Source organism: Scyliorhinus torazame, chromosome 9 (assembly GCF_047496885.1).
Source record: "Scyliorhinus torazame isolate Kashiwa2021f chromosome 9, sScyTor2.1, whole genome shotgun sequence".
NCBI lineage: Eukaryota > Metazoa > Chordata > Chondrichthyes > Carcharhiniformes > Scyliorhinidae > Scyliorhinus > Scyliorhinus torazame.
Genome location: NC_092715.1, coordinates 262,742,268 through 262,768,862, shown reverse-complemented (window position 1 = coordinate 262,768,862; position 26,595 = coordinate 262,742,268). Strand labels below are relative to the sequence as shown.

Genomic DNA, 26,595 nt, shown 5'->3' with positions numbered 1-26,595 from the left:
AGTAATAAGCAAGATAGTACTTGGATTTATAAGACTGTATACTGGCATATCGCTTACCGTCAATGTTCTTTCCAGTTTGCCAGTCACTGTACTGAAACAGTATAGCACAAAATCTTCACCAACACAGTAAATCCATTCACCACGTGGAGACAGACAGCAGCACACAAAGTCACCTCCCTCTCTTTTACCAGAGCTAAAGCTCCTCACAATCTGCAACACAGAATGGATTTATAGTTGTGGATCAAGCAAGGCATTTAGTTTGAAATTCCCATTTCACAGATCCATACAATTTTACAACAGAGGAGGCCACACAGCCCATTTGATTATGCTAGCTCTTCCTTGCTCATAACCCATAGTCCTGCATTTTTTTGTCCCAAGTATTTATCCAATTCCCTTTTCAAAAACAGCTTTTGAATCTGTTTCCACAACCTTATTAGGTAACGTGCGTTCCAGATTCTAACCATGCGATGTCAAAAGGGCAGCACGGTAGCATAGTGGTTAGCACAGCTGTTTCACAGCTCCAGGGTCCCAGGTTCGATTCCCGGCTTGGGTCAGTCTGTGCGGAGTCTGCACGTTCTCCCCGTGTCTGCGTGGGTTTCCACCGGGTGCTCCGGTTTCCTCCCACAAGTCCAAAGATGTGCAGGTTAGGTGGATTGGCCATGCTAAATTGCCCTTAGTGTTCAAAAAGGTCGGGCGGGGTTACAGGGATAGGGTGGAAGTGTGGGCTTGGGTAGGGTGCTCTTTCCAAGAGCCGGTGCAGACTCGATGGGCTGAATGGCCTTCTTCTGCACTGTAAATTCTATGATTAAAAAATCAGTTTCGGTTCTTTTGCCAGCCACCTTAATAACCATGTGCCCTCTGGTTACAGACACTGCAGCTATTGGAGAATTTCTCTTTATTTACTCTAACATGTTCAGGATTTTAAAGCTCTGCACCAAATCTTAGATTTCTCTGCTTTATAGAGAACATCTCCAGACTCTCCATGTAATTACATAGATTACATAGAATTTACAGTGCAGAAGGAGGCCATTCGGCCCATCGAGTCTGCACCGGCTCTTGGAAAGAGCACCCTACCCAAGGTCCACACCTCCACCTTATACCCATAACCCAGTAACCCCACCTAATCCCCATAACCCAGTAACCCCACCCAACACTAAGGGCAATTTTGGACACTATGGGCAATTTAGCATGGCCAATCCACCTAACCCACACATCTTTGGACTGTGGGAGGAAACCGGAGCACCCGGAGGAAACCCACGCACACACGGGGAGAATGTGCAGACTCCGCACAGACATGACCCAAGCCGGGAATCGAACCTGGGACCCTGGAGCTGTGAAGCAATTGTGCTATCCACAATGCTACCGTGAGGTAATACCTCACCCGTAGAAGCCTTTGCTTGAACAATTTCGCTGAAACAAACAGAAGATATTGCCTTCAAAACAACACTGACTTTACCATTAATACCTACATTTTCATGCAATTTCAAAAGAATATCAGCTCATCTGTAACATTTCCCTAAAAAATTTTTTTTCCAATTAAAGGGCAATTTAGCATGGCCAATCCACCTACCCTCACATCTTTGGGTTGTGGGGTTAAGATCCACGCAGACACGGGGAGAATGTGCAAACTCCACACAGACAATGACCTGGGGCCGTGATCGAACCCATGGGTCTTGGCACCATGAGGCAGCAGGGCTAACCACCGCACCACCCTGCTGCCCCACCTGACATTTCTCATTAGATAATGTCAGAGTTTACAGCACAAGGAATAGGCATTCAGCCCAACTGGTTTCTGCCACGCAGAAGCATCCCACCTAGCTTCCGATCAATATATTTTTACTATTCTTTCCTCATGTTTATCGAGGTGCACCTTAAATGCTGCTCTACTATTTGCCTCAATTAGTGGTGGTGTCCCCAACATTCTAATACATTGGGTAAAAAAAAGTTTCTTCTGAATTATCTAGATTTATATTTATAGCCCCAAATTTTACATCATGCATTTTCTGAATAAGCCAAAAGTGAGATTTTTTCCCTCACCATGTTAGTGATGACTGTCTAATATTGAAATACCCTGGGGTGACATTAAAAATCTTACATATCTCATTCTTTGAATGAAAGCCACACAACCATTGGGGTTATGGAAGCCGCTTCATTTTAAAAAAATATATATTTTATTGAAATTTTTTTCCCCAAACAACAATTATTCCTCTTACAAAACAAACGCAACAGTAACAATACAGAAATTTTTAACAATACACAAGTAACAAAACCCCCTTATCTATTAACCTAAACTAAACTAAACCCCCCCCCCCGGGTTGCTGCTGCTGGTCATCTGTCTTCCCTCTAACGTTCCCCTAGGTAGTCGAGAAATGGCTGCCACCGCCTGGTGAACCCTTGAGCCGATCCTCTCAGGGCAAACTTTATCTGCTCCAGTTTAATGAACCCCGCCATATCGTTTACCCAGGCCTCCAGTCCGGGGGTTTTTGCCTCCTTCCACATGAGTAGGATCCTACGCCGGGCTTCTAGGGACGCAAAGGCCACGACATCGGCCTCTTTCGCCTCCTGCACTCACGGCTCTTCCGCAACTCCAAATAGAGCTAACCCCCAGCCTGGTTTGACCCGGGCCTTCACCACCTGCGAAATCACTCCCTTCCAATACCGGGCACGCCCAAAACATATGTGCGTGGTTTGCCGGGCTCCCGCCACACCTCCCACATTTGTCCTCCACTCCAAAGAAGCTGCTCAATCTTGCTCCCGTTATGTGTGCTCTATGTAGCACCTTAAATTGAATCAGGCTAAGCCTGGCGCATGAGGAAGAGGAATTCACCCTGCTTAGGGCATCAGCCCACATACCCTCCTCTATCTCCTCCCCTAATTCTTCTTCCCACTTTCCTTTTAGTTCGCCCACCGACTCCTCCCCCTCTTCCCTCATCTCTCGGTAAATCTCTGACACCTTGCCCTCTCCGACCCACACCCCTGAAAGCACCCTGTCCTGTATCCCCTGTGTCGGGAGCAACGGAAATTCCCTCACCTGTTGTCTAGTAAACGCCCTCACCTGCATATATCTCAAGAAATTTCCCCGGGGCAGCTTATACTTTTCCTCCAATGCTCCCAAGCTCGCAAAAGTCCCATCTATAAATAAATCTCCCACCCCCCTAATTCCCAACTGGTACCAGCTCTGAAATCCTCCATCCATTCTTCCTGGGGCGAACCTATGGTTGTTCCTGATAGGGGACCCCACCAGGGCTCCCCGCACCCCTCTCTGTCGCCTCCACTGTCCCCAGATATTCAGTGTTACCGCCACCACCGGGTTCGTGGTAAACTTTTTAGGTGAGAACGGTAGCGGCGCAGTCACCAGCGCCTCTAAAAACTTGTTCCTTTACAGGACTTTCTCTCCAGTCTTTTCCACGCCGCTCCCTCACCCTCCATCATCCATCTCTGTATCATTGCCACATTGGCGGCCCAATAGTAATTGCCCAAGTTCGGTAGTGCCAATCCTCCTCTGTCCCTACTATGCTGAAGGAACCCCCTCCTTACTCTCGGGACTTTCCCTGCCCACACGAAGCTCGTGATGCTCCTGTCTATTTTATTAAAAAAGGTCTTGGTGATTAATATAGGGAGACATTGAAATACAAATAAGAACCTCGGGAGGACCATCATCTTAATTGCTTGCACCCTGCCCGCCAGCGATAGAGGCTGCATGTCCCACCTCTTGAAGTCCTCCTCCATTTGTTCTACCAGCCGTGTCAGATTAAGTCTGTGCAAGGTTCCCCAGCTCCTAGCGATCTGAATCCCCAGGTATCGGAAGTTTCTTTCCACTTTCCTTAGCGGCAAGCCTTCTATCTCTCCACTCTGGTCCCCTGGATGTATCACAAATAATTCACTCTTCCCCATGTTTAACCTATACCCCGAGAATTCCCCGAACCCCCTCAAAATTCGCATAACCTCTATCATCCCCCCCGCTGGGTCTGACACATATAACAATAGGTCATCCGCGTATAACGAGACTCGGTGTTCTTCTCCCCCTCTAATCACCCCTCTCCATTTCCTGGAGTCTCTCAACGCCATGGCCAGAGGTTCAATTGCCAACGCAAACAACAATGGAGACAGCGGGTATCCCTGTCTTGTTCCCCTATATAGTCGGAAATACTCCGATCTATGTCGACCTGTAACTGCGCTTGCCGTTGGAGCCCCATAAAGAAGTCTAACCCAGCTAATAAACCCGTTCCCAAACCCAAACCTCCTTAACACTTCCCATAACTACTCCCACTCCACCCTATCAAATGCCTTCTCTGCGTCCATTGCCGCCACTATCTCTGCCTCCCCCTCCACTGGGGGCATCATTATCACCCCTAATAGCCGTCGCACGTTAACATTCAGTTGTCTCCCTTTTACGAACCCTGTCTGGTCTTCGTGCACCACCCCCGGGACACAGTCCTCTATCCTCGATGCCAGTACCTTTGCCAGCAATTTGGCGTCCACGTTCAATAGTGAAATAGGTCTATAGGACCCGCACTGCAACGGATCTTTATCCCTCTTCAAAATTAGCGATATTGTCGCCTCCGACATCGTCGGGGGTAGAGTCCCCCCTTCACTGACCTCATTGAACGTCCTCGCCATCAACGGAGCCAACAAGTCCACATATGTTCTGTAATATTCCACCGGGAACCCGTCTGGCCCCGGGGCCTACCCTGCTTCCCAGTCCCTTAATAACCTCGTCCACCTCAATCGGTGCCCCCAGGCCTACCACCTCCTGCTCCTCCACCTTCGGGAAACTCAATTGGTCCAGGAACTGCCGCATCCCCTCCTCTCCCTCTGGGGGTTGAGACCTATACAGTTCCTCATAAAAGGTCTTGAACACCTCATTTATCTTTCCTGCCCTTCGCACCGTGTCTCCCCTTTTGTCTCTAATTCCTCCTATCTCCCTCGCTGCTGCCCTCTTTCGCAATTGATGAGCCAACAGGCGACTAGCCTTTTCCCCATATTCATACCTCCTCCCGTGCCTTCCTCCACAGTACCTCCGCCTTTCTGGTGGTCAGAAGGTCAAACTCCGTCTGGAGTAGTCTCCTCTCCCTGTACAATTCCTCCTCCGGGGTCTCTGCAAATTCCCTGTCCACCCTTAAAATCTCCCCCAGTAATCTTTCCCTTTCCTTGGCCTCTGTTTTCCTTTTGTGGGCCCCAATAGAGATCAGCTCTCCTCTGACCACCGCTTTTAGTGCTTCCCAAACCACTCGCACAGGGACCTCGCCGTCGTCATTGACCTCCAGGTATCTCTCAATACACCCCCGCACTCTTGCACACACTCCCTCATCCGCCATCAGTCCCACATCTAATCGCCAGAGTGTTCTCTGCTCCCTGCCTTCTCCTAATTCCAGGTCCACCCAATGTGGGGCATGATACGAAACCGCTATGGCTGAGTACTCAGCTTCTTCCACCCTAGAGATCAATGACCTTCCCAAAACAAAAAAATCTATCCGGGAGTACACTTTATGGACATGGGAGAAGAAGGAAAACTCCCTAGCCCTAGGTCTAAGAAATCGCCATGGATCCACTCCCCCCATTTGGTCCATAAACCCCTTAAGTACCTTGGCCGCTGCCGGCCTTCTTCCGGTCCTCGAGCTGGATCTATCTAGCCCCGGGTCCAGCACCGTATTAAAGTCCCCTCCTAAAATCAAGTTTCCTACCTCCAGGTCCGGTATTCGCCCCAGCATCAGTCTCATAAATCCCGCATCGTCCCAATTTGGGGCATACACATTAACCAACACGACCTCCATTCCCTCCAGCCTACCACTCACCATTACGTATCTACCTCCGCTATCTGCTACGATGTTCTTTGCTTCAAATGCTACCCGTTTCTCCACCAAAATGGCCACCCCTCTGTTCTTTGCGTCCAGTCCGGAGTGGAACACCTGTCCCACCCATCCTTTCCTTAGCCTAACTTGGTCCGCCACCTTTAGGTGCGTCTCTTGGAGCATAACCACGTCTGCCCTTAGTCCTTTCAAATGCGCGAGCACTCGGGCCCTTTTTAATCGGTCCGTTCAGGCCTCTCACGTTCCACGTGATCAGCCTCACTAGGGGGCTACCTGCCCCCCCTCCCCTGTCGACTAGCCATTACCTTCTGTAGGCCAGTCCCATATCCCGCCTCCGCACTCCCGCTCGCTACCCCAGCGTCGCACACCATCCCCGCCCACCCACTCTTTAGCCATTTCCTTTTGGATTTCCGCAGCAGCAACCCAGTTGTCCCCCCCCCCCCCCCACTAGATCCCTATCTAGCATGATTGCTCCCCCATATCACTTCCGTAAGTCAGCTGACTTCAACTGACCCCGGCTACTCCTGCTCACTCCTCGACACCCCCCGTGTGGGGGAATTCCCATCCGCCTTGCGCCTGTCTTCCCGCCTTATTCTTTCTGGCGCGGGAACATCCGTTTACCTGACCCGCCTCTTATGGCACAGCTCCCTTTCCCCTCCCCCTCCCCATTCTCCGACTATGTCCCGTCTTTCCCCCCCTCACCGGCGCCCACATTTCCCCAATGTTTCCCCCTTCCCAGTTTGCTTCTCAATTAACTTCACCCATAACATTAAAATCAATAATAACATTTCCTGCAGCATCAGTCCCTCAGTTCCGATCCAATTTCTCTTCTTGATGAAGGACCATGCTTCCTCCGCCGTCTCGAAGTAATGGTGTCTCTCCTGATACGTGACCCATAGACTTGCCGGCTGCAGCATCCCAAACTTCACCTTCCTTTTATGCAACACCTCTTTGGCTCGGTTGAAGCTCGCCCTCCTTCTCGCCACCTCCGCACTCCAATCCTGGTATATCCGTACCACAGCGTTCTCCCATCTGCTACTCCGCACCTTTTTAGCCCATCTCAGGACCTCTTCTCTGTCCTTAAGGCGGTAAAATCGCACAATTATCTCCCTCGGTGGTTCTCCCGCTTTTGGTCTTCTCGACGGAATCCGATTTGCCCACTCCACCTCCATGGGGCCCGTAGGGGCCTCAGCACCCATCAGTGAGCTCAGCATCGTACTTGCGTACGCTCCACAGTCCAATCCTTCCACACCCTCAGGGAGACCAAGTATCCGAAGGTTCTTCCTTTGCGCTCCGTTTTCTAGGGCCTCGATCCTTTCAGTGCACTTTTTATGAAGTGCCTCGTGCGTCTGAGTCTTAACCGCCAGGCCCAGGATCTCGTCCTCAATATCTGTCACCTTCTGCTCCACCACGCGAAGCTCTGTCTCCTGGGTCTTTAATGTCTCCTTGAGCCCCTCAATTGCCTATAGCATCGGGGTCAGCACCTCCCTCTTCAGCAGCTCCACGCGCCGTCTCACGATTTCATCCTGCTCAGGCCCCCATGTCGCCTGCGCTTTCTCCGCCGCCATCTTGTACTTCTCTCCCTCTGACCTTTTGGTCGACGATTCCTCGGGCTGCAGCCGCCGCCGCCGGTTTTTTCCTCCTTCGTTTGGGGGGAAGACTCCATTCTCCCACACCCCACACCGGGCTGGGTCGACAAAAAATTCCCCATTGGGGCTCTTAAGAGCCCGAAGGTCCGTCGGAGCTGGAGCCGCCGAAACGTGCGGCTAGCTCGGCATCACCGCAACCGGAAGTCCATCGGAAGCTGCTTCATTAAGAGTGAAGTGAAACACTTCATACTCAACCTGATCATTCAGTATTTTAGATTTAAAAAACTCGATTCACTTTCTTAATTGGTTTACTATATTTGTTTTCAGTGTGCAATCATACCTGCCCCTGCATGTTCATGATGACTACTGTATTCGACCGGTTACACACGACAAAATGTTCAGGATTCTTTGGCAGCAGGTGCACGCTGTTCACTGTGATATCGGTACCAGCAGAGCTGCCCAATGACTTGAAGGTATTTGCACACTCTGTTGTCTTCACGTTCCAGATCTGCAAGTGAGGCAATAAAAATTTTCACTCCACCCAAAATGCCTCTTATTAAAAAGTCTTTCATCAACTCAGTAGGAGTCTCTTTACATGAGAAGTGTGATGTAGAAAATTTATGACGCTCATCTTTGTGAGAGTTACACAGGACATGTAAGCACACATACATGCATCTTGAGATCAAACAAAAATTGTTCATGTCAGGCTTGGTTAAAGCCCAGATGTGATTAACAATTGATTTTTAAAAATAAATTTAGAGTACCCAATTCATTTTTTCCAATTAAGGGGCAATTTAGCGTGGTCAATCCACCTACCCTGCACATCTTTTGGGTAGTGGAGGCGAAACCCACGCAAAAACGGGGAGAATGTGCAAACTCCACACGGATAGTGACCCAGAGCCAGAACTAGCCTGGGACCTCGGCGCCATGAGGCAGCAGTGCTAACCACTGCGCCGCCCTTGACTAACAATTGTTATGTACACCGGACACACACAGGTTAATTTTTACTTAATTCTAAAGGTTATTCAAAGGGGCAAAGAAAGGGAAAAATATGCACTGCTGAATCTTATGGCCAAAATTCCAATCATTTAAAAACAATACTTTTCTTGGATAATTTATAGTCAATTGAAGTGTTAAACTGCATTTCCTTGGTTTACTAACACCAGACGCATGTAAGCCCTGACCTACTGGCACACATTATCCCAGCATGAAAAACCTTTCACATTCCCAGATTCATCAGCATACATCTTCCACTCTAAGTACCTTTACACTGCCGTCTGAGGATGCACTCAAAATGTAATGCCCATCTTGTGTAAATGTCACTTCATTAACAAATGATGTATGACCTCTGAATTCCTTCAGCGTTTTTCCAGACTTCAGACCATGAATCCTACCAAAGAAATGGTAAAAAATATTAATGACACCATCTTTCAACATCAATATTATTCCTTGTCCAAGCAAACAACCAGTGTCAAAGATCAAATGTGTAGCTCACTTCTGATTTCTCCTTTATCTTTTTGGAGCTGGGGACGAATAGGGTGAAAAACATAAAACATGTTGATTCACCTCTGCATGCCCTCCCGACCTTGCAGATCAAGAACGTGAACATGGCACTATGACTAACAAAGCATTCTCTAATCTTCCATGTTGTACGACAACATCAATACTGCATCCTCTATCAATAGGAAGTCTGACAACACCAGGTTAAAGTCCAACAGGTTTGTTTCAAATCACTAGCTTTTGGAGCACTGCTCCTTCTTCAGGTGAATGAAGAGGTGGGTTCCGGAAACACATATATAGACAAAATCAAAGATGCAATACAATACTTTGAATGAGAGTCTTTGCAGGTAATCAAGTCTACAAGTCCAGACAGAGCAACTGGAGAGAGGGATAATCACAGGTTAAAGAGGTGTGAATTGTCTCAAGCCAGGACAGTTGGAAGGATTTGCAAGCACAGGCTAGATGGTGGGGGGTGAATGTAATGCGACATGAAACAAGGTCCCGGTTGAGGCCGTACTCACGTGTGCGGAACTTGGCTATAAGAACATGTGTGTGTGGAACGTGGCTATAACTCGCATTCAAAGTATCGTATTGCATCTTTGACTTTGTCTATATATATATATATACACACACATGTTTCTGGAACCCACCTCTTCATTCCCCCGAGGAAGAAGCAGTGCTCCGAAAGCTAGTGATTCGAAACAAACCTGTTGGACTTTAATCTGATGTTGTAAGACTTCTTACTGTGCTCATCCCAGTCCAATGCCGGCATCTCCACATCATAGCTTATCAATGTTATCAAAAAAGAGATTAAAATTTTTTTTTTTTTTTAAACTAGGTTTTTCTATTAGAGATAAAGTATAGAACCAATGTTTGAATATCTTTTTCATCGCTATACCATCTTCAAGTTCCCAGAGTTGAAATGTGTCACCATTCTGAAGCATTATCCCAAATACCAACAGGGACTGACAAAATATACTAGTTATCTTAGTTAGATTTGCTCAAAATAATAAGATGGTCCAGAATAATAATGATTGATTCCATTCCATGTACACTCTAAACCACCTAAACAGATTGCAATATATTTTGAACGGTGTAAGATTTCATGCTGCAGTTTAATTCAATATTGAATTTCAGCTCCTGAGATTATATTGCATTTTACAAACCTAACACAAAGCTCAAAGGTGTGTTCCAACCCAGCATACTTTTTTTTCTCCAAACATTTGCAGGGATAATCCATCGGGCCTCCTAAAGCATTTGTGTGATGAGACTTGAGGAACAAAAATCACTGAATCAAATGAAGAGACATCTCACCGGATCGTTTGATCGAAAGATGCACTGAGGATCTGACTACTGTCTTTGGAGAAACTCAGGCAGGTTACTCCCTTACTGTGAGCACGTTCAAATCGGCGGAGACACTGACCACTCTGAATCTTCCATACCTGTGGAGCAACCAACATATTGTTCAAGATTTAGTATCCCAGTCCTCGTGAGCAATTTGACATTTGCAGCAGAGTTCCTTTAGTTGTAAATTGCACAATTAACAAATCATATTCCAAAAGAATCCTTTCAGGTCTTATTCAAAAGGAAATGAGTGCTATTGACCACAATCTGCTGCTTGTATGATCAGAGGGAATTTGGGTTAGTGTTCAGATCAGCACTATTTACATGCAAAACGCACGGCAAGAGTTTGATCTTCATAGCAAATAAACTCAAAATAAGTAAGATTGTAGAATAATTTTAATCTTTTTGGCTCCATTTTACTTTCCGGACAGGAAATGAATGGAAAGGGAGTCACCAAATTATGTAACAAAGAAATATTTCAAAGAAAAACAACCTGGGCAACAGAAATAAATGCAAAAAGGTCTCTTAAGGGATCAATTAATACGAAATGAATCAATATTCTCTAAATGCAAAGTCAGCACATGGAAATTTTCAATAGTCTAGAAATCAGCAACTAGCACAAGGTTAATTGGGCAGATCTCTGAACTTAACCCTCGTTCTCCCAATCACAGGCTTAATCGCATGCGATTATTCACCTTGATCACTTCACCCGTAATAGAATCATAGAAGCACTACAGTGTAGAAGGAGGCCCTTTGGCCCATTGAGTCTGGATCGACCCTCTGAAAGGGTACCCTATCAAGAGTCAGGCCCCCCACCCTATCCCCTTAAGGCAGCAACCCCACCTAACCTAACCTTTTGGACACTAAGGGGCAATTGATCACGGCCAATCCACCTAACCTGCACATCTTTGGACTGTGGGAGGAAACCGGAGCACCCAGAGGAAACCATGACTAAATGATAAAACACAGATCTGTTTCACCATTCCAATCATAGTCTTTAGGTTCACCTGTGTAAATAGTTTTGCCCTCTCGCTTTTCTGATCATATTAATATGCCTGCTCACCTTTTCAGGTTTTCTGTTCCCATCACAGATACTGCCTGGGCTGCTGTGTTTCTTAATATTTCAGATTTTTATTTTCAGCATCATAAATTCAGTTATTACCCACATGATTCATCGATTGATGCAAGTGTAATCATAAGGAATGTATTGTGGTGGGCTACAAACATTAAGAAATTTTGGAACCAGATGAAAAAACATGTTATACAATTCAAACTAAAAATCCAGTAAGTATTTGAGCTGGGACCTGATTGCCAAGACCTTGGGAGTAGCAATCACTGATGTCACTGAACAAGTGGAACGGTGGAACAAGTGGAACGGTGGTTGGCATTGCATATGGCCATTCAATTACCTCTCTTGAAATCGTCCTAATTCCTGGAATCGGACTTCCGGTTGTGGCTATGCAGAGCTAAGTCGCACGTTCGGCAGCTCTCGCTTGGGACGGACTTTTGGGCTCTTTTCAGGGCCCCCAACGGCATTTTTTCGACATTTCCCGGTGTGGGAAGAAGATTGCAACATTCCCCTGACAGTGTATGGCTTGGACCAGGAGCGGGGCAACTAAAAAAATGGTAGTGAAGCCAAAGAAAGTACGAGGGAAGAAGAGCAAGATGGCGGCAGGTGGGGGCCAGGCAGCGTGGATGCAATGGGCTCAGGAGCAGCAGGAGGTTATCCTGCGCTGCTTTAGGGAGCTCAAAGCCGACCTGCTGGAGCTGATGAAGGCTTCTATTGAAAAGCTGCTGGAGACCCAGACGGCCCAGGGGGTGGTGATCTGCGAGGTCCGACAATAGATCTCCGAGGACGAGATCCTGGGCCTAGCGGTAAAGGTGGAGGCGCACGAGGCGCTCCACAAGAAATAGCAGGAACGGTTCAAGGAAATGGAGAATCGGTCGAGGCAGAAGAATCTGTGGATCCTGGGCCTCCCGGAGGGGCTGGAAGGGTCGGACATGGGGGTCTATGTGGTCACCATGTTAAACTCGCTGATGGGAACGGGGTCCTTCCAGGGGCCCCTGGAGCTGGAAGGGGCCCATAGAGTGCTGGCGAGGAGGCCCAAGGCTAACGAGCCACCCTGGGCGGTGCTGGTGCGGTTTCATCGGTTCGCTGATCGGGAGTGCATACTCAGGTGGGCCAAGAAAGAGAGGAGCAGCAGGTAGCAAAACGCGGAGGTTCGAATATATCAGGACTGGAGCACGGAGGTGGCGAAGAAGAGGGCCGGGTACAACCGGGCGAAGGCGGTGCTGCACAGGAAGGGGGTGAAGTTTGGCATGCTGCAGCCGGCGCGTCTGTGGGTCACCTACAAGGACCGGCACCATTATTCTGAGTCCCCGGAGGAGGGTGGGCCTTTGTTCAGGCCGAGAAGCTGGACACAAACTGAGGGTCGGGATGGGGGTCAGGCGTGGGGTTGGTCGGGGATTGTTGTTGTTGTGTTACATTTCGAGGGGGGGGGGGGTTCTTTGTTCTTGTTTATTTTTGGTTCGGTGTGGGTGGTTAGGGTGGGTTGGGCACTGTTTTGGTTGGGTCTGTCGGGGAGGCCCGAGTCGGGGGTGAGGGGACTGGGCCTGTAAAAGGAGCTGCGCCAGAGGAGGCGGGGCCGGGCAAGTGGAAAGCGCAGGCTTTTTCCCGCGCTGAAGGCTGGAGGGGGCGGGGAAGCGCGGGTTTTTCCCCGCGCTTGGGATGGAAGGGGGAGGCGGAGAGCCTGCTGGTGGGTAACGGAGGGGATGGGGAAGTCCCACAATGGGAGGAGTCGAAGGAGAAGCAGGAGCGGCCGGGGTCAGCTGATTTGCGGGTGTGTAATGCAGCTAGGAGGGGTCCTAGCTTGGGGGGGAACCGGGTTGCTGCTGGTATGGTCAAGGGGGAGCTGGAGCGAGTAAAGGGGGCTGGGGTTTCCCACCGTGGGGAACGGGCCAGGCGTGGGGCACGGGCGTGTGGCTGGCCGAGGAGGGGTTATGGCTAGTCGGCAGAGGAGGGGGGCGGGTAGCCCCCTGATCCGGCTGATAACCTGGAACGTAAGGGGACTGAACGGGCCGGTTAAGCGGGCGCGGGTGTTCGTGCACCTGAAGGGGCTGAAGGCGGATGTAGTCATGCTCCAGGAGACACCTGAAGGTGGCAGACCAGGTAAGATTGAGGAAAGGGTGGGTAGGCCAGGTGCTTCATTCGGGGCTGGATGCCAAAAATCAGGGGGTAGCGAAAGAGGGTGTCGTTCGAGGCGTCGAGCATTGTGACAGACAATGGCGGCAGGTACGTAATGGTAAGTGGCAAGCTGCAAGGGGAGAGGGTGGTGCTGGTCAACATGTACGCCCCAAACTGGGACGATGCAGGTTTTATGCGGCGCATGATGGGTCGGATCCCGGACTTGGAAGTGGGGGGCCTGATAATGGGGGGGGGGGGGGGGGGGGGGGGGGGTGGACGGACGGGGGTGGACGGACACACACACACACACACTTTAACACGGTGTTGGATCCGGCACTGGATCGCTCCAGGTCTAGAACAGGTAGGAGGCCAGCGGCGGCTAAAGTGCTGAGGGGGTTTATGGACCAGATGGGAGTGGTGGACCCTTGGGAGATTTGCAAGGCCGGGGGCTAGGGAATTTTCATTCTTCTCGCACGTTCATAAGGCCTACTCCCGGATCGACTTTTTTGTTATGAGCAGGGCGCTGACTGCAAGAGTAGAGGATAACGAGTACTCAGCGATAGCCATTTCGGATCACGCCCTGTATTGGGTAGACCTAGAGCTGGGGGAGGAGAGGGACCAGCGCCCATTGTGGCGCTTGGAAGTGGGGCTGTTGGCGGACGAGGATGTGAGTGAGCGGGTCCGAGGAAGCATAGAGGTGCCTGGAGGCCAACAATAACGGGAAGGTCCGAGTGGGGATGGTCTGGGAGGCGCTGAAGGCGGTGCTTAGGGGAGAGCTGATCTCCATTAGGGCCCACAAGGAGAGGAGAGAGCAGAGGGAGAGGCTGGTGGGGGAGATGGTGAGGGTAGACAGGAGGTACGCGGAAGTGCCGGAGGAGGGACTGTTGAGGGAGAGGCGTGGCCTCCAGGCCGAATTCGACCTGTTGACCACCAGGAAGGCCCAGGGGGCGATTTATGAATATGGGGAAAAGGCAAGTCGGATGCTGGCGCATCAGCTTCGGAAGCGGGACGCAGCTAGGGAGATCGGGGGGGGTTAAGGATAGGGGAGGAAGTGTGGTGCAGAGTGGGGTTGGCATCAATGGGGTCTTCAGGGACTTTTATGAGGAACTGTATCGGTCCGAGCCCCCACTGGAGGAGGGAGGGATGGGTCGCTTCCTGGACCATCTGAGGTTCCCGAAGATGGAGGAGGGACTGGTGGCGGGATTAGAGGCCCTGATTGGGCTGGAGGAGCCGGCCAAGGGGATAGGGAGCATGCAGGCAGGGAAGGCACCGGTGGCCTGACGGTTTCCAGGTCGAATTTTACAAAAAGATATGTGGATCTGTTGGGCCCATTGCTGGTTAGGACCTTCAATGAGGCGAGGGAGGGGGGGGGGGGCTTTGCCCACGACGATGTCCCGGGCACTGATCTCCTAGATCCTGAAGCGGGACAAGGATCCCTTGTCTTACAGGCCGATTTCGTTGTTAAATGTAGATGCCAAGGTGCTGGCGAAGGTCGTAGCCATGAGAATTGAGGATTGGGTGCCGCAGGTCATCCACGAAGGCCAGACGGTGTTCGTGAAGGGGAGGCAGTTGTACGCAAATGTGCGGAGGCTCCTGAACGTTATGATGATGCTGGGGAGGGAGGGGGAGATAGTGGCGGCGATGGACGCCGAGAAGGCCTTCGATAGGGTAGAGTGGGGGTACTTGTGAGAGGTGCTGAAGAGGTTCGGGTTTGGGGAGAGGTTAGTCAGGTGGGTTAGGCTGTTGAACGAGGTCCCGATGGCAAGTGTCGCCACGAACAAGAGGAGGTCTGAGTACTTTCGGTTGCATCGAGGGACGAGGCAGGGGTGTCCCCTGTCCCCGATGCTCTTCGCACTGGCGATTGAACCCCTGGCTGTGGCACTGAAGGAGTCGAGGAACTGGAGGGTGCTGGTGCGGGGTGGGGAGGAGCATAGGGTGTCGCTCTATGCGGATGACTTGCTGCTAAAAATGGCAGACCTGGTGGGAAGAAGGCTGGAGGTAATGAGGATACTCCGGGAGTTCGGGGATTTCTCAGGGTACAAGCTCAACATGGGGAAGAGCGAGTTGTTCGTGGTTCACCCAGGGGACCAGGAGAGGGGGATTGGTGAGCTCCCACTAAAAAGGGCGAGCTCCCACTAAAAAGGGCAGAGAGGAGCTTCAGGTATTTGGGGGTCCAGGTGGCCAGGAGGCCCTGCATAGACTTAATTTCACGAGGCTGGTGGAGCAAATGGAGGAGGAGTTTAAGAGGTGGGACGCGTTGCCGCTGCCCCTGGCGGGTAGGGTGCAGTCAAGATGACGGTGCTCCCAAGGTTTTTGTTCCTGTTCCAGTTCCTCCCCATTCTTATCCCAAAGGCCTTCTTTAGGCGGGTCAACAGGAACATAAAGGGGTTTGTGTGGGCGCGAGGGACTCAGAGGATGAGAAGGATGCTCCTGGAGCGGAGTAGGGATGGGGGGGGGGGGGGGGGCTGGCACTGCCCAACCTCTGTGGGTACTACTGGGCCGCCAATGCGGCGATGGTGCGCAAGTGGATGATGGAGGGGGAAGGGGTGGCATGGAAGAGGCTGGAGACGGCGTCCTGTGAGGGTACGAGTCTGGAGGCACTGGCAACGGCGCCGCTGCCACCAATGCGGTATACCACGAACCCGGTGGTGGCAGCTACCCTCAAAATTTGGGGGTAATGGAGGCGGAACATGGGGGGGGGGATGAAAGAGAAGTGGAGTCCTCGGTGTGGACCCCGATACGGGGGAACCACTGGTTTGTCCCAGGGAGAATAGAGGGTTTTCGGGGTGGCACAGGGCAGGGATAAGAAGGGTGGGGGACCGGTTTGTGGATGGGAAGTTCGCGAGTCTGGGTGAGCTGGAGGAGAAGTATGGGCTCCCCCTGGGAAACACCTTTAGGTACCTACAGGCAAGGGCGTTTGCCAGGCGGCAAGTGGTGGAATTCCCGCTGCTGCTGCCGCCACGCACGGTACAGGACAGGGTGCTCTCGGGGGTGTGGGTAGGAGGGGGGAAGATTTTGGCAACATACCAGGTGATAGAGGAGGAGGCCTCGGAGGAGCTGAAAGATAAGTGGGAGGAGGAGTTGGGGAAGAGATCGAGGAGGGGACGTGGGCTGCCCTAGGGAGGGTGAACTCTTCTTCTTCGTGCGAGAGACTCAGCCTCATACAGTTTAAGGTGCTGCACAGGGCACACATGACCGGGACAAGGATGAGCCGGTTTTTGGGGGGTGAGGTCAGGTGTGTTGGGTGCTCAGGTAGCCCAGCAAACCACACCCATATGTTCTGGGCATGCCAGAGGAATTTTGGAAGGGCGTAGCAAGGACGGTGTCGAGGGTGGTAGGATCCAGGGTCAAACCGGGCTTGGAGCTCGCAATATTAGGGGGTGCAGAGGAGCCGGGAGTGCAGGAGGCGAAAGAGGCCGGTATTCTGGCCTTTGCGTCCCTGGTAGCCCGGCGAAGGATTCTTCTTCAGTGGAAGGATGCGAGGCCCCCAAGCGTGGAATCCTGGGTCAACGATATGGCGGGGTTTATTAAATTGGAGAGGTTGAAATTTGCCTTAAGGGGGTCGGTGCAAGGGTTTTTCAGGCGGTGGCAATCGTTCTTAGACTTCCTGGCAGAATGGTAGACAATGGTCAGCAGCAGCAGCAACCCGGGGGGGGGGTATTTAATTCTATTGGGTTCCTTTTACATTTTGTTGTTGATATTTTGTGAAAACTTTAATAAAAACATTTTTTTTTTTAAAATTCCTGGAATCGGATTCCATAAAACATTTATTCTGAATAGCTTGTAGGGCAGCACGGCGGTGTAATGGGTAGCACTGCTGCCTCATGGCACCGAGGACCCGGGTTCGAACCCGGCCCCGGGTCACTATCCACGTGGCATTTGTACATACTCCCGCGTGTCTGTGTGGGTCTCACTCCCAAAACCCAAAGATGTGCAGAGGAGGTGGATTGGCCACGCTAAACTGCCCCTTAATCAAAACAAAACAAAATTACCACTTCATCTCACCTTCTATTCTTTTAACCCTTGCATGTTAATTGGGCTTCCAATTAAATGCATTTATGCTACTTGCCTCAACAACACTATGATTCAACGTTCCACAGACTGGCACTCTCTTATTTGCCTAAATATTAATATAAATTATACTAACTGGAGGATTGCTTGTTGTGTTAATTCTGCCTTACATCCAATTCGATGAAACATTAGTTGCTGCAAGTGAATTTATACAGGCAATTCAAAAGTTAAAAACACCTTTGCAAGCTTTACATTTAAATACAACTGCTTCTCAATTTAGCTACCCACCTTAATCTTTCCGTCCTGTGCACCTGTAGCCAACATTTCAGTATCACGACTGAAACACATGCAAAGAACGGCATCATCCATCATCATGAAGTTATCTTGTGCTTGGTACTTCAAATCCTAGAAAGTGACATTAGGGGAGTAAAGAAGAGGATTACGTTCCTATCACTGATTCAACAGCAACACAACCATTTTCTAACCATCCAATTATTGCAAAGTTTTACTAATGAGATAAAACAAGCCAGAGGCCTCCAACAAATTATGTCTATCATATTTATTTATTTATTTCAATTTATTTATTTATTTACAAAGTGTACCCAAGTAACCTACACATCTTTAGGTTGTGGGGGCGGAACCCACGCAAACAGAGGAGAATGTGCAAACTCCACACGGACAGTGACCCAGATCCGGGATCGAATCTGGGACCTTGGCACCGTGAGGCAGCAATGCTAACCACCGCGCCACCGTGCTGCCCTCCATCATATCTATTTATAAGCGAACAATTCATAACATTAATATACTTCGGCAGCACGGTGGAGCAGCGGTTAGCATTGCTGCCTCACAGCGCCGAGGTCCCAGGTTCGATCCCAGCTCTGGGTCACTGTCCATGGAGTTTGCACATTCTTCCCGTGTTTGGGTGGGCTTCACCCCCACAACCCAAAGATGTGCAGAGTAGGTGGATTGGCCACGCTAAATTGCCCCTTAATTGGAAAAATGAATTGGGTACTCTAAAATTTAAAAAAATAATATTAATATAGTTCCATTCAGTCAAACTGTATATTTAACCACCAGAGATATAGCATTCACCCTCTAATAAAATGTGATGCAGTACCCTTTTATTAATAACCCACAAATTACACCTATTACACGAGTAGAACATAAGAACTAGGAGCAGGAGTAGGCCATCTGGCCCCTCGAGCCTGCTCCACCATTCAATGAGATCATGGCTGATCTTTGTGGACTCAGCTCCACTCTCCGGCCCGTACACCATGTCCCCGAATCCCTTTATTCTTCAAAAAACTATCTATCTTTATTTTAAAAACATTTAATGAAGGAGCCTCAAAACTGCTTCACTGGGCAAGGCATTCCATAGATTCACAACCCTTTGGGTGAAGTTCCTCCTAAACTCAGTCCTAAATCTACTTCCCCTTATTTTGAAGCTATGCCCCCTAGTTCTGTTTTCACCCGTCAGTGGAAACAACCTGCCCGCATCTATCCTATCTATTCCCTTCATAATTTTATATGTTTCTATAAGATCCCTCCTCCTCCTTCTAAATTCCAATGAGTACAGTCCCAGTCTACTCAACCTCTCCTCGTAATCCAACGCCTTCAGCTCTGGGATTAACCGAGTTAATCTCCTCTGCACACCCTCCAGTGCCAGTGTCCTTTCTCAGGTAAGGAGACCAAAACTGAACACAATACTCCATGTGTGGCCTCACTAACACCTTATACAATTGCAGCATAACCTCCCTAGTCAACAAAAGTAACCTCCCTAGTAACAAAAAAAAAATACACCTAAAATAAATGAAACGCTATCATTAATGGATTATGCACACCCAACCTATTGTGCTATGCAATTAGGAGCAACATGGCCTCTAAAATCTGAACTTGGGATAGTTATTGTGCAATCTTGTTCAGCAGATACCAAATTGACAAATTGATGGGAGTTAGCATCAGTGGAACATGCAGATTTTTTTTTTCGAAAAGAAACATTCTTTCAGATAGCTTTCTGCACACTTATAGTAAATGTGCATTTTAGATCACTCTAAACCATGCAAAATTTACTGCAAGTAGAATTTTTAAAATTGCTTAAATATTCATCCATATTTTAGGGGCAGCACGGTGGCGCAGTGGTTAGCATTGCTGCCTCACGGTGCCGAGGTCCCAGGTTTGATCCTGGCTCTGGGTCACTGTCCGTGTGGAGTTTGTACATTCTCCCCGTGTTTGCGTGGGTTTCACCCCCACAAGCCAAAAAGATGTGCATGCTTGGTGAATTGGCCACGCTAAATTGCCCCTTAATTGGAAAAAATGAATTGGGAACTCTAAATGTATTTTTAAAAAATATTCATCCATATTTTTATATTTCATTTTGAATGTCAATTTCACATCAAAGCAAAATTCTTGCCATCAGCACCTTTTCAAATATTCAGTGTTAAAAAGAAATATGTTTAGGCATTCCTCGGTGTGTTTTTCAATATTCTACCTGTATCCTAAGAGCACTAAATGTCCTAGCTGGGAAAATCCACTGAACTTAGCAGCATGGGTGATCAAAATGGACTTAACGATTAGCAAAGCACTAGAAACAGACAAGTTTACGCTGCAGCGATAGGTTTGATTCTGGAGAAGCTTGGATGGAGAAACCTGATCTTTAAACTGCCACCCAAGAGATTCCCCCACGAACCCCTCCCTCCTGTACTTACCTTTCTAATTTTGCCAGTGGTGAAGTTCCACACTTCTATAAAGCCATCCACTGAACCAGTAACAAGATACTGACCATCTGGAGAAAACCGAGCACATTCCACATGGGACTTCTGACCAAACTGTTTCGAAAAAAATACGTTATTCACTTCACAAAAAAATACAAATTATGTCATTCTGAACATTTCAATGAATTGCGTTACCCTTAGGAGATCTGTGTTCCTCAGAGTTAGAACACAACAATCAATTAAAAGCACAAATTAACTCTCCCTCCCTCCCTCCCTCCCTCCCTCCCTCCCTCCCTCCCTCCCTCCCTCCCTCCCTCCTCCCTCCTCCCCCCCCAACACTAAACTAAATCCCTTAACAACTGACAGTGACTAGCTGTTTAAAAAAGGAAATTAATGGCTGCCATCTTAGGTCGAACCCTTCTACCAACCCCCTAATGGTGTAGACGGTCTCCAAAAGTAAGACACGAGGTCACCCAACCAAGCCGAGGCAGTGGGCAGAGTAGGAGACCTCCACCCAAGCTGAACTCATCTCCGGGCTATCAACAAGGCAAAGGCGATGACATCCACCTTCACACCAGTCTACAGCACCGGCAAGTCTGATACCCGAAGATGCCCAGCAGCGGACATGGCTGCAGATCGACATTAAGTATCTCCTGCATGGTGTTGAAGAAAGTGACTCAAAAGCTTACTAACTTGGGGCAAGACCAGAACATATGAGCCCCCCCCCCCCCCCTCAAGAACAATGCTCACACCAGTCCTCCACCAGAGAAAAATCTGCTCATCCTAGTCTTGGTCAGATGAGCTCTGTGCACCCCACCTTGGATCAGACCAAGCCAAGCACAAGAGGACTTGGAGTTGACCCCTGCTCCATACCACATCATCCAGAATAGGACCCATTTTCCATGACCTCATTCAACGGAGCCGACTCCGCTGGTAGGATCTGACTGTATATGCACAAAATAGTCCCCCCATCCGATCCGGCCAAAGACAATATCCCCTTCAAACCCACAGGCAAAAAGAGGTGATTATTGCAGATTAAGTGCCAAAGACATGGAACTAAGTTTAAAATGCTGTCTGAAATGCTTCCAGATTCTCAGGGTGGACACCACTACCGCATTCTAGGCACATCGTACTGGAGAGAATGGCTGCTATGCAGTTACTAATGCACCAAGGCTATAAACCTTTACAGAACTCGCCTCCATTTGCCCCCATATAGAACCTGGAACACTGAACCACCCCAGTACCTGCTCAACATTGGCTGCCCAATAGCAAGATAATAAATTGCCCAAATAAATGAGGATGCTAATTTATTAACTTTGACTAAGAAGGACTTTAGGAGAAAAGTGGGGAGCCATTGAAAAATAATAATAATCGCGGGAGCTCATTCATCTTAATAGTCTGGACTGTGCCTGCCAAGGACAGGGAAGGTTATCCCACGTCTGTAAGTCAGATTTGACTCCATTAACCTGATTAGTATAATTTAATTTATGAAGCGAAGCCCAACCGTGGGCCACCCACCCGGATTCCCAGATAACAAAGCTAGGCCTGGCAAGGCAAAAAGGTAGCTCACACCCAGAGAAGGTGCCAAAGCTCCCAAGCAGCTTCATTATCTTATCTGTAATATGAAGGTCATCCGTGTACAAGGATACTCCACCCCTCCCCGATTTATCCCCCTCCACTTTAAAAAATATTAATTTTTGTGATGTGGGTGTTGCTGGTTAGGTCAGCATTTATTGCCCATGCCTAGTTGCCCTTCAGAAGATGGTGGTGAGCTGCCTTCTTGAACTGCCGCAGTCCCAGAGCTGTTAGAGAGGGATTCCAGGATTTTGTCCCAGCGACAGTGAAGGAACAGCGATATATTTCCAAGTGAGTGACTTGGAGGGGAACCGCCAGGTGGTGGGATTCCCAGGTATCTGCTGCTCTTGTAGGGTGGCACAGTGGTTAGTACTGCTGCCTCAGGGTGCCAAGGACCCGGGTTCGATCCCGGCCCTGGGTCACTGTTCGTGTGGAGTTTGTACATTCTTCCCGTGTGTGCGTGGGCCTCACCCCCACAACCCAAAGATTGTCATTGAATTGAAAAAGAATAATTGGGTACTCTAAATTTGTATTTAAAAAAATCTTCTGCTCGTCCTTCTCGACAGTGGTGGTCATGGGTTTGGAAGGTGAATATCTAAGCGCTGTGGCAAGCGGTTCAATTGCCAGAGCAAACAGGAGTGGAAACAATGGACAACCCTACCTCGTGCCCCTATTCAGCGGAAAGTAGCCAGAATTCAAAGCATTCGTGCGAACACTAAACAAATCAGATATAAATGTTTATCCGAATCCAAACCTCCCAAGAATCTCAAATAGATATCCCCACTCCAACCTATCAAACGCCTTTACAGCATCTAGGGAAACAATCACCACTGGTTCAGGCACCGAAGAGGGGGAAAGAGGACAACATTTAATAGACAACACATATTGGCTGACAATTACCAACTCTTGACGAAGCCCGTCTGGTCTTGAAAAAATGCTTATTCAAGATTTTCGATAAATTTTTACAAAACACTCCAAAAAGAAAATAAAATAAAAATAAAAAGGGAGGCCTTACACCATCCCCTCCGACAACTTAAACCACTAAACATTAAACTATCTAACAAACTAAGAACAAAAATGGGGCAAACGCCCCTTACAATAATAAAAACAAGCCAACCCCCCCCCGCCCCCCCCGGGTTGCTGCTGCTCTTGACCTCCACCTAACGTTCCGCGAGAAAGTCTAGGAACGGTTGCCACCGCCTGGAGAACCCCTGCACACCCTCGCAAGGCAAACTTTATCCTCTCCAACATGATGAACCCTGCCATGTCATTAATCCAAGCCTTCACCCTCGGAGGTTTCGCATCCCTCCACATTAGTAGGATCCTCCTCCGGGCTACCAAGGACGCAAAGGCCAAAACTCCGGCCTCTTTCGGCTCCTGCACTCCCGGCTCATCTGATACCCCAAATATTGCTACCCCCCAGCTCGGTTTTACCCGAGTGTCCAAGACTTTGACATAGCCATTGCGAAGCCCTTCCAGAACCCCTCTAGCGCTGGGCACACCCAGAACATATGGGCATGATTTGCTGGGCTGCCCGAGCACCTCACGCATCGGTCCTCCAGCCCAAAAAACTTGCACATCCTCGCTCGTCATATGTGCCCTGTGAACCACTTTGAACTAGATCAGGCTAAATCTGGCGCAAGACGAGGGGGAGTTAACCTTGCCCAGGCCCTCCGCCCACAAGCCTTCATCCAGTTCCTCGGCCAGCTCCTCCTCCCACTTGCCCTTCAGCTCCTCCACCGAGGCTTCCTCCGCCTCCTGCAGCTGCTGATAGATCGCCGAGACCTTGCCCTCTCCCACCCATACGCCCGAGGTCACCCTGTCCTGAATCCTCCGTGCGGGAAGCAGCGGAAATTCCCTTACCTGCCTTCTCACAAACGCCCTCACCTGCATGTACCTAAAAGCGTTTTCGGGGGGGGGGGGGGGGGGGGGGGTAACCCAAATTTCTCCTCCAGCGCCCCCAGGCTAGCAAAAGCCCCGTCGATAAATAGGTCCCACATCCTTTTAATTCCCGCCCGATGCCAGCTTAGGAATCCACCATCTATCCTGCCTGGTGCAAACCTATGATTATTCCGTATTGGGACCAAATTGAGGCCCGCAACTCACCCCTGTGCCGTCTCCACTGCCCCCAGATCCTCAGTGTCGCCGCCACCACCGGGCTCGTGGTGTACCGCGTCGGCAGTAGCAGCAAAGGTGCCGTCACCAACGCTCCAAGCTAGTGCCCACGCATGACGCCGCCTCTAATCTTTTCCACGCCACCCACTCTCCCTCTATTACCCATTTCCAAATCATTGCCACATTGGCTGCCCAGTAATAACTACACAGATTCGGTAGCGCCAGCCCACCCCTGTCCCGACTACGCTCTAGAAACAGCCTCTTGACCCTCGGGGTCTTACTTGCCCATACAAACCCCATAATGCCCATGCTTACTCGCTTAAAAAAGGCCTTGGGGATGAGGATGGGCAGGCACTGGAACACAAACAGAAATTTAGGGAGGGCTGTCATCTTAACCGACCGCACCCTGCCTGCCAGGGAGAGTGGCAACATGTCCCATCTCCTAAAGTCTTCCTCCATCTGGTCTACCAACCGCGCCAAATTAAGCTTATGCAGGGCCCCCCAACTCCTGGCCACCTGGATACCCAAATATCGGAAACTCCTCTCCGCCCTCTTAAGCGGCAGCTCCTCCAACCCCCTTTCCTGGCCCCTCACTCTTCCCCACGTTAAGCTTGTAGCCTGAGAAGTCCCCAACCTCCCTAAGGATCCGCATGACCTCTACCATCCCCTCCACTGGATCTGCAATGTACAAAAGCAGGTCATCACCATACAACGAGACCCGATGTTCCTCCCCTCCCCGGACCAACCCCCTTCAGTTTCTAGATTCCCTCAACGCCATGGCCAGCGGCTCAATTGCCAAAGCAAACAACAGAGGGGACAGGGGGCACCCCTGTCTCGTCCCACGGTACAACCTAAAATATTCTGATCTCCGTCGGTTCGTAAATATGCTCGCCACTGGGGCCTGGTATAACAATTTGACCCACCCTATGAACCACTCCACGAACCCAAACCTGCCAAGCACTTCCCATAGGTACTCCCACTCCACCCGATCAAAGGCCTTCTCCGCGTCCATTGCCATCACCACTTCTGCCTCCCCACCCTCCGCGGGCATCATAATCACATTCAGGAGCCTCCGCACATTTGCATTTACTTAGTCTGCCCTTCTCGAACCCAGTCAGGTCCTCGTGTATCACTCCCGGGACACAATCCTCAATCCTTGTGGCTAGGACCTTTGCCAGCAACTTGGCATCTACATTAAGGAGCGAGATCGGCCTATATGAGCCACACTGCAGCAGGTCCTTGTCCCGCTTAAGGATCAGCGAGATCAGCGCCCAAGACATTGTCGGGGGGAGCATCCCCTCTTCCCTTGCCTCGTTAAAGGTTCTCACCAGCAGCGGACCCAGCAGATCCACAAACTTCCTGTAGAATTCGACCGGGAACCCATCAGGCCCCGGGGCTTACCCACCATGCTCCCCAACCCCTTAACCAGCTCCTCTATCTCAATAGGGGCCCCCAGGCCTTCCACTTGCCCCTTCTCCAGTCTCGAGAACCTCAAATGGTCCAGGAACCGCCGCATCCCCTCCTCCCACTCCAGGGGTTCTGACTTATACAGGTTCCCATAAAAATCCCTGAATACCTAATTTATTTTAGCCGAACTCCGCACCGTGTTCCCCCCTTGGTCCCAGAATCCCCCAATTTCCCTCGCCGCCTTTCTCTTGCGTAGCTGATGCGCCAGCATCCGGTTTGCCTTCTCCCCATATTCGTTTACTGCCCCCTGCACCTTCCTCCACTGGGTTTCAGCTTCCCCCGTGGTCAACAAATCAAATTCCGTTTGGAGGCTCCGTCGCTCCTTCAGCAGCCCCTCTTCAGGGGGATCCGCATACCTCCTATCCACCCTTAATATCTCCCCCACCAACCTCTCCCTCTCTGTCCTCTCCCTGTGAGCCCTAATTGAGATTAACTCTCCCCTAACCACCGCTTTCAAAGCCTCCCAAACCACACCAACCGGTACTTCCCCATTATCATTGGCCTCCATGTATCTCTGAATGCACCCCCGGACCTGCCCACAAACCTCATCTGCCAACAGTCCCACATCCAAGTGCCACAGCGTGCACTGGTCCCTTTCTTCCCCCTCCTCCAACTCCACCCAGTGTGGGGCATGGTCCAAAAATCGCTATGGCCGAATATTCCGTTCCCTCCACTCTTGGAATCAGTGCCCTGCTCACCACAAAGAAGTCTATCCGTGAATAGGCCTTATGTACGTGGGAGGAAAAAAACAACTCTCTGGCCACCGGCCTAGCAAACCTCCACGGATCCACCCCCCCCCCCCCCCCCCCCCCCAATCTGATCCATAAACCCCCTGAGAACCTTGGCCGCAGCTGGCCTCTTGCCCGACCTCGACCTGGTCCACTACCGTATTAAAGTCCCCCCCCCATTATCAGGCTCCCTGCTTCCAGATCCGGGATCCGACTCAGCATGCGCTTCATGAACCCTGCATCGTCCCAATTTGGGGCATACACATTCACCAGCACCACCCGGGTCCCCTGCAGCCTACCACTCACCATCACATATCGACCCCCATTATCAACCACAATGTTCAGCGCCTCGAGGCTGTTAGGGGTAATGATGATGCCCCCACCAGAGGGGGAAACGGAGATAGTAGTGGCGATGGATGCCGAGAAAGCATTTGATAGAGTGGAGTGGGATTATTTGTGGAAGGTGTTGAGGAGATTTGGTTTTGGAGAGGGGTATGTTAGATGGGTGCAGCTGTTGTATAGGGCCCCGATGGCGAGCGTGGTCACGAATGGACGGGGATC

At 50.1% G+C, this 26,595-nt stretch overlaps 1 protein-coding gene across 1 annotated transcript in view; it reads right to left on the bottom strand.

The window, feature by feature from the left end:
* The window catches only part of smu1a (SMU1 DNA replication regulator and spliceosomal factor a), a 40,151-nt gene that overhangs the window by 591 nt on the left and 12,965 nt on the right, over window positions 1–26,595 (bottom strand). Inside the window, exons 6-11 of the mRNA XM_072517350.1 lie at window positions 20,144–20,263; window positions 17,727–17,843; window positions 10,214–10,341; window positions 8,663–8,789; window positions 7,740–7,907; window positions 58–210 (exon numbers count right to left, since the gene is read on the bottom strand). Of these exons, the coding sequence (XP_072373451.1) occupies window positions 58–210; window positions 7,740–7,907; window positions 8,663–8,789; window positions 10,214–10,341; window positions 17,727–17,843; window positions 20,144–20,263 (813 nt within the window). The remainder of the gene's footprint in view (window positions 1–57; window positions 211–7,739; window positions 7,908–8,662; window positions 8,790–10,213; window positions 10,342–17,726; window positions 17,844–20,143; window positions 20,264–26,595) is intronic.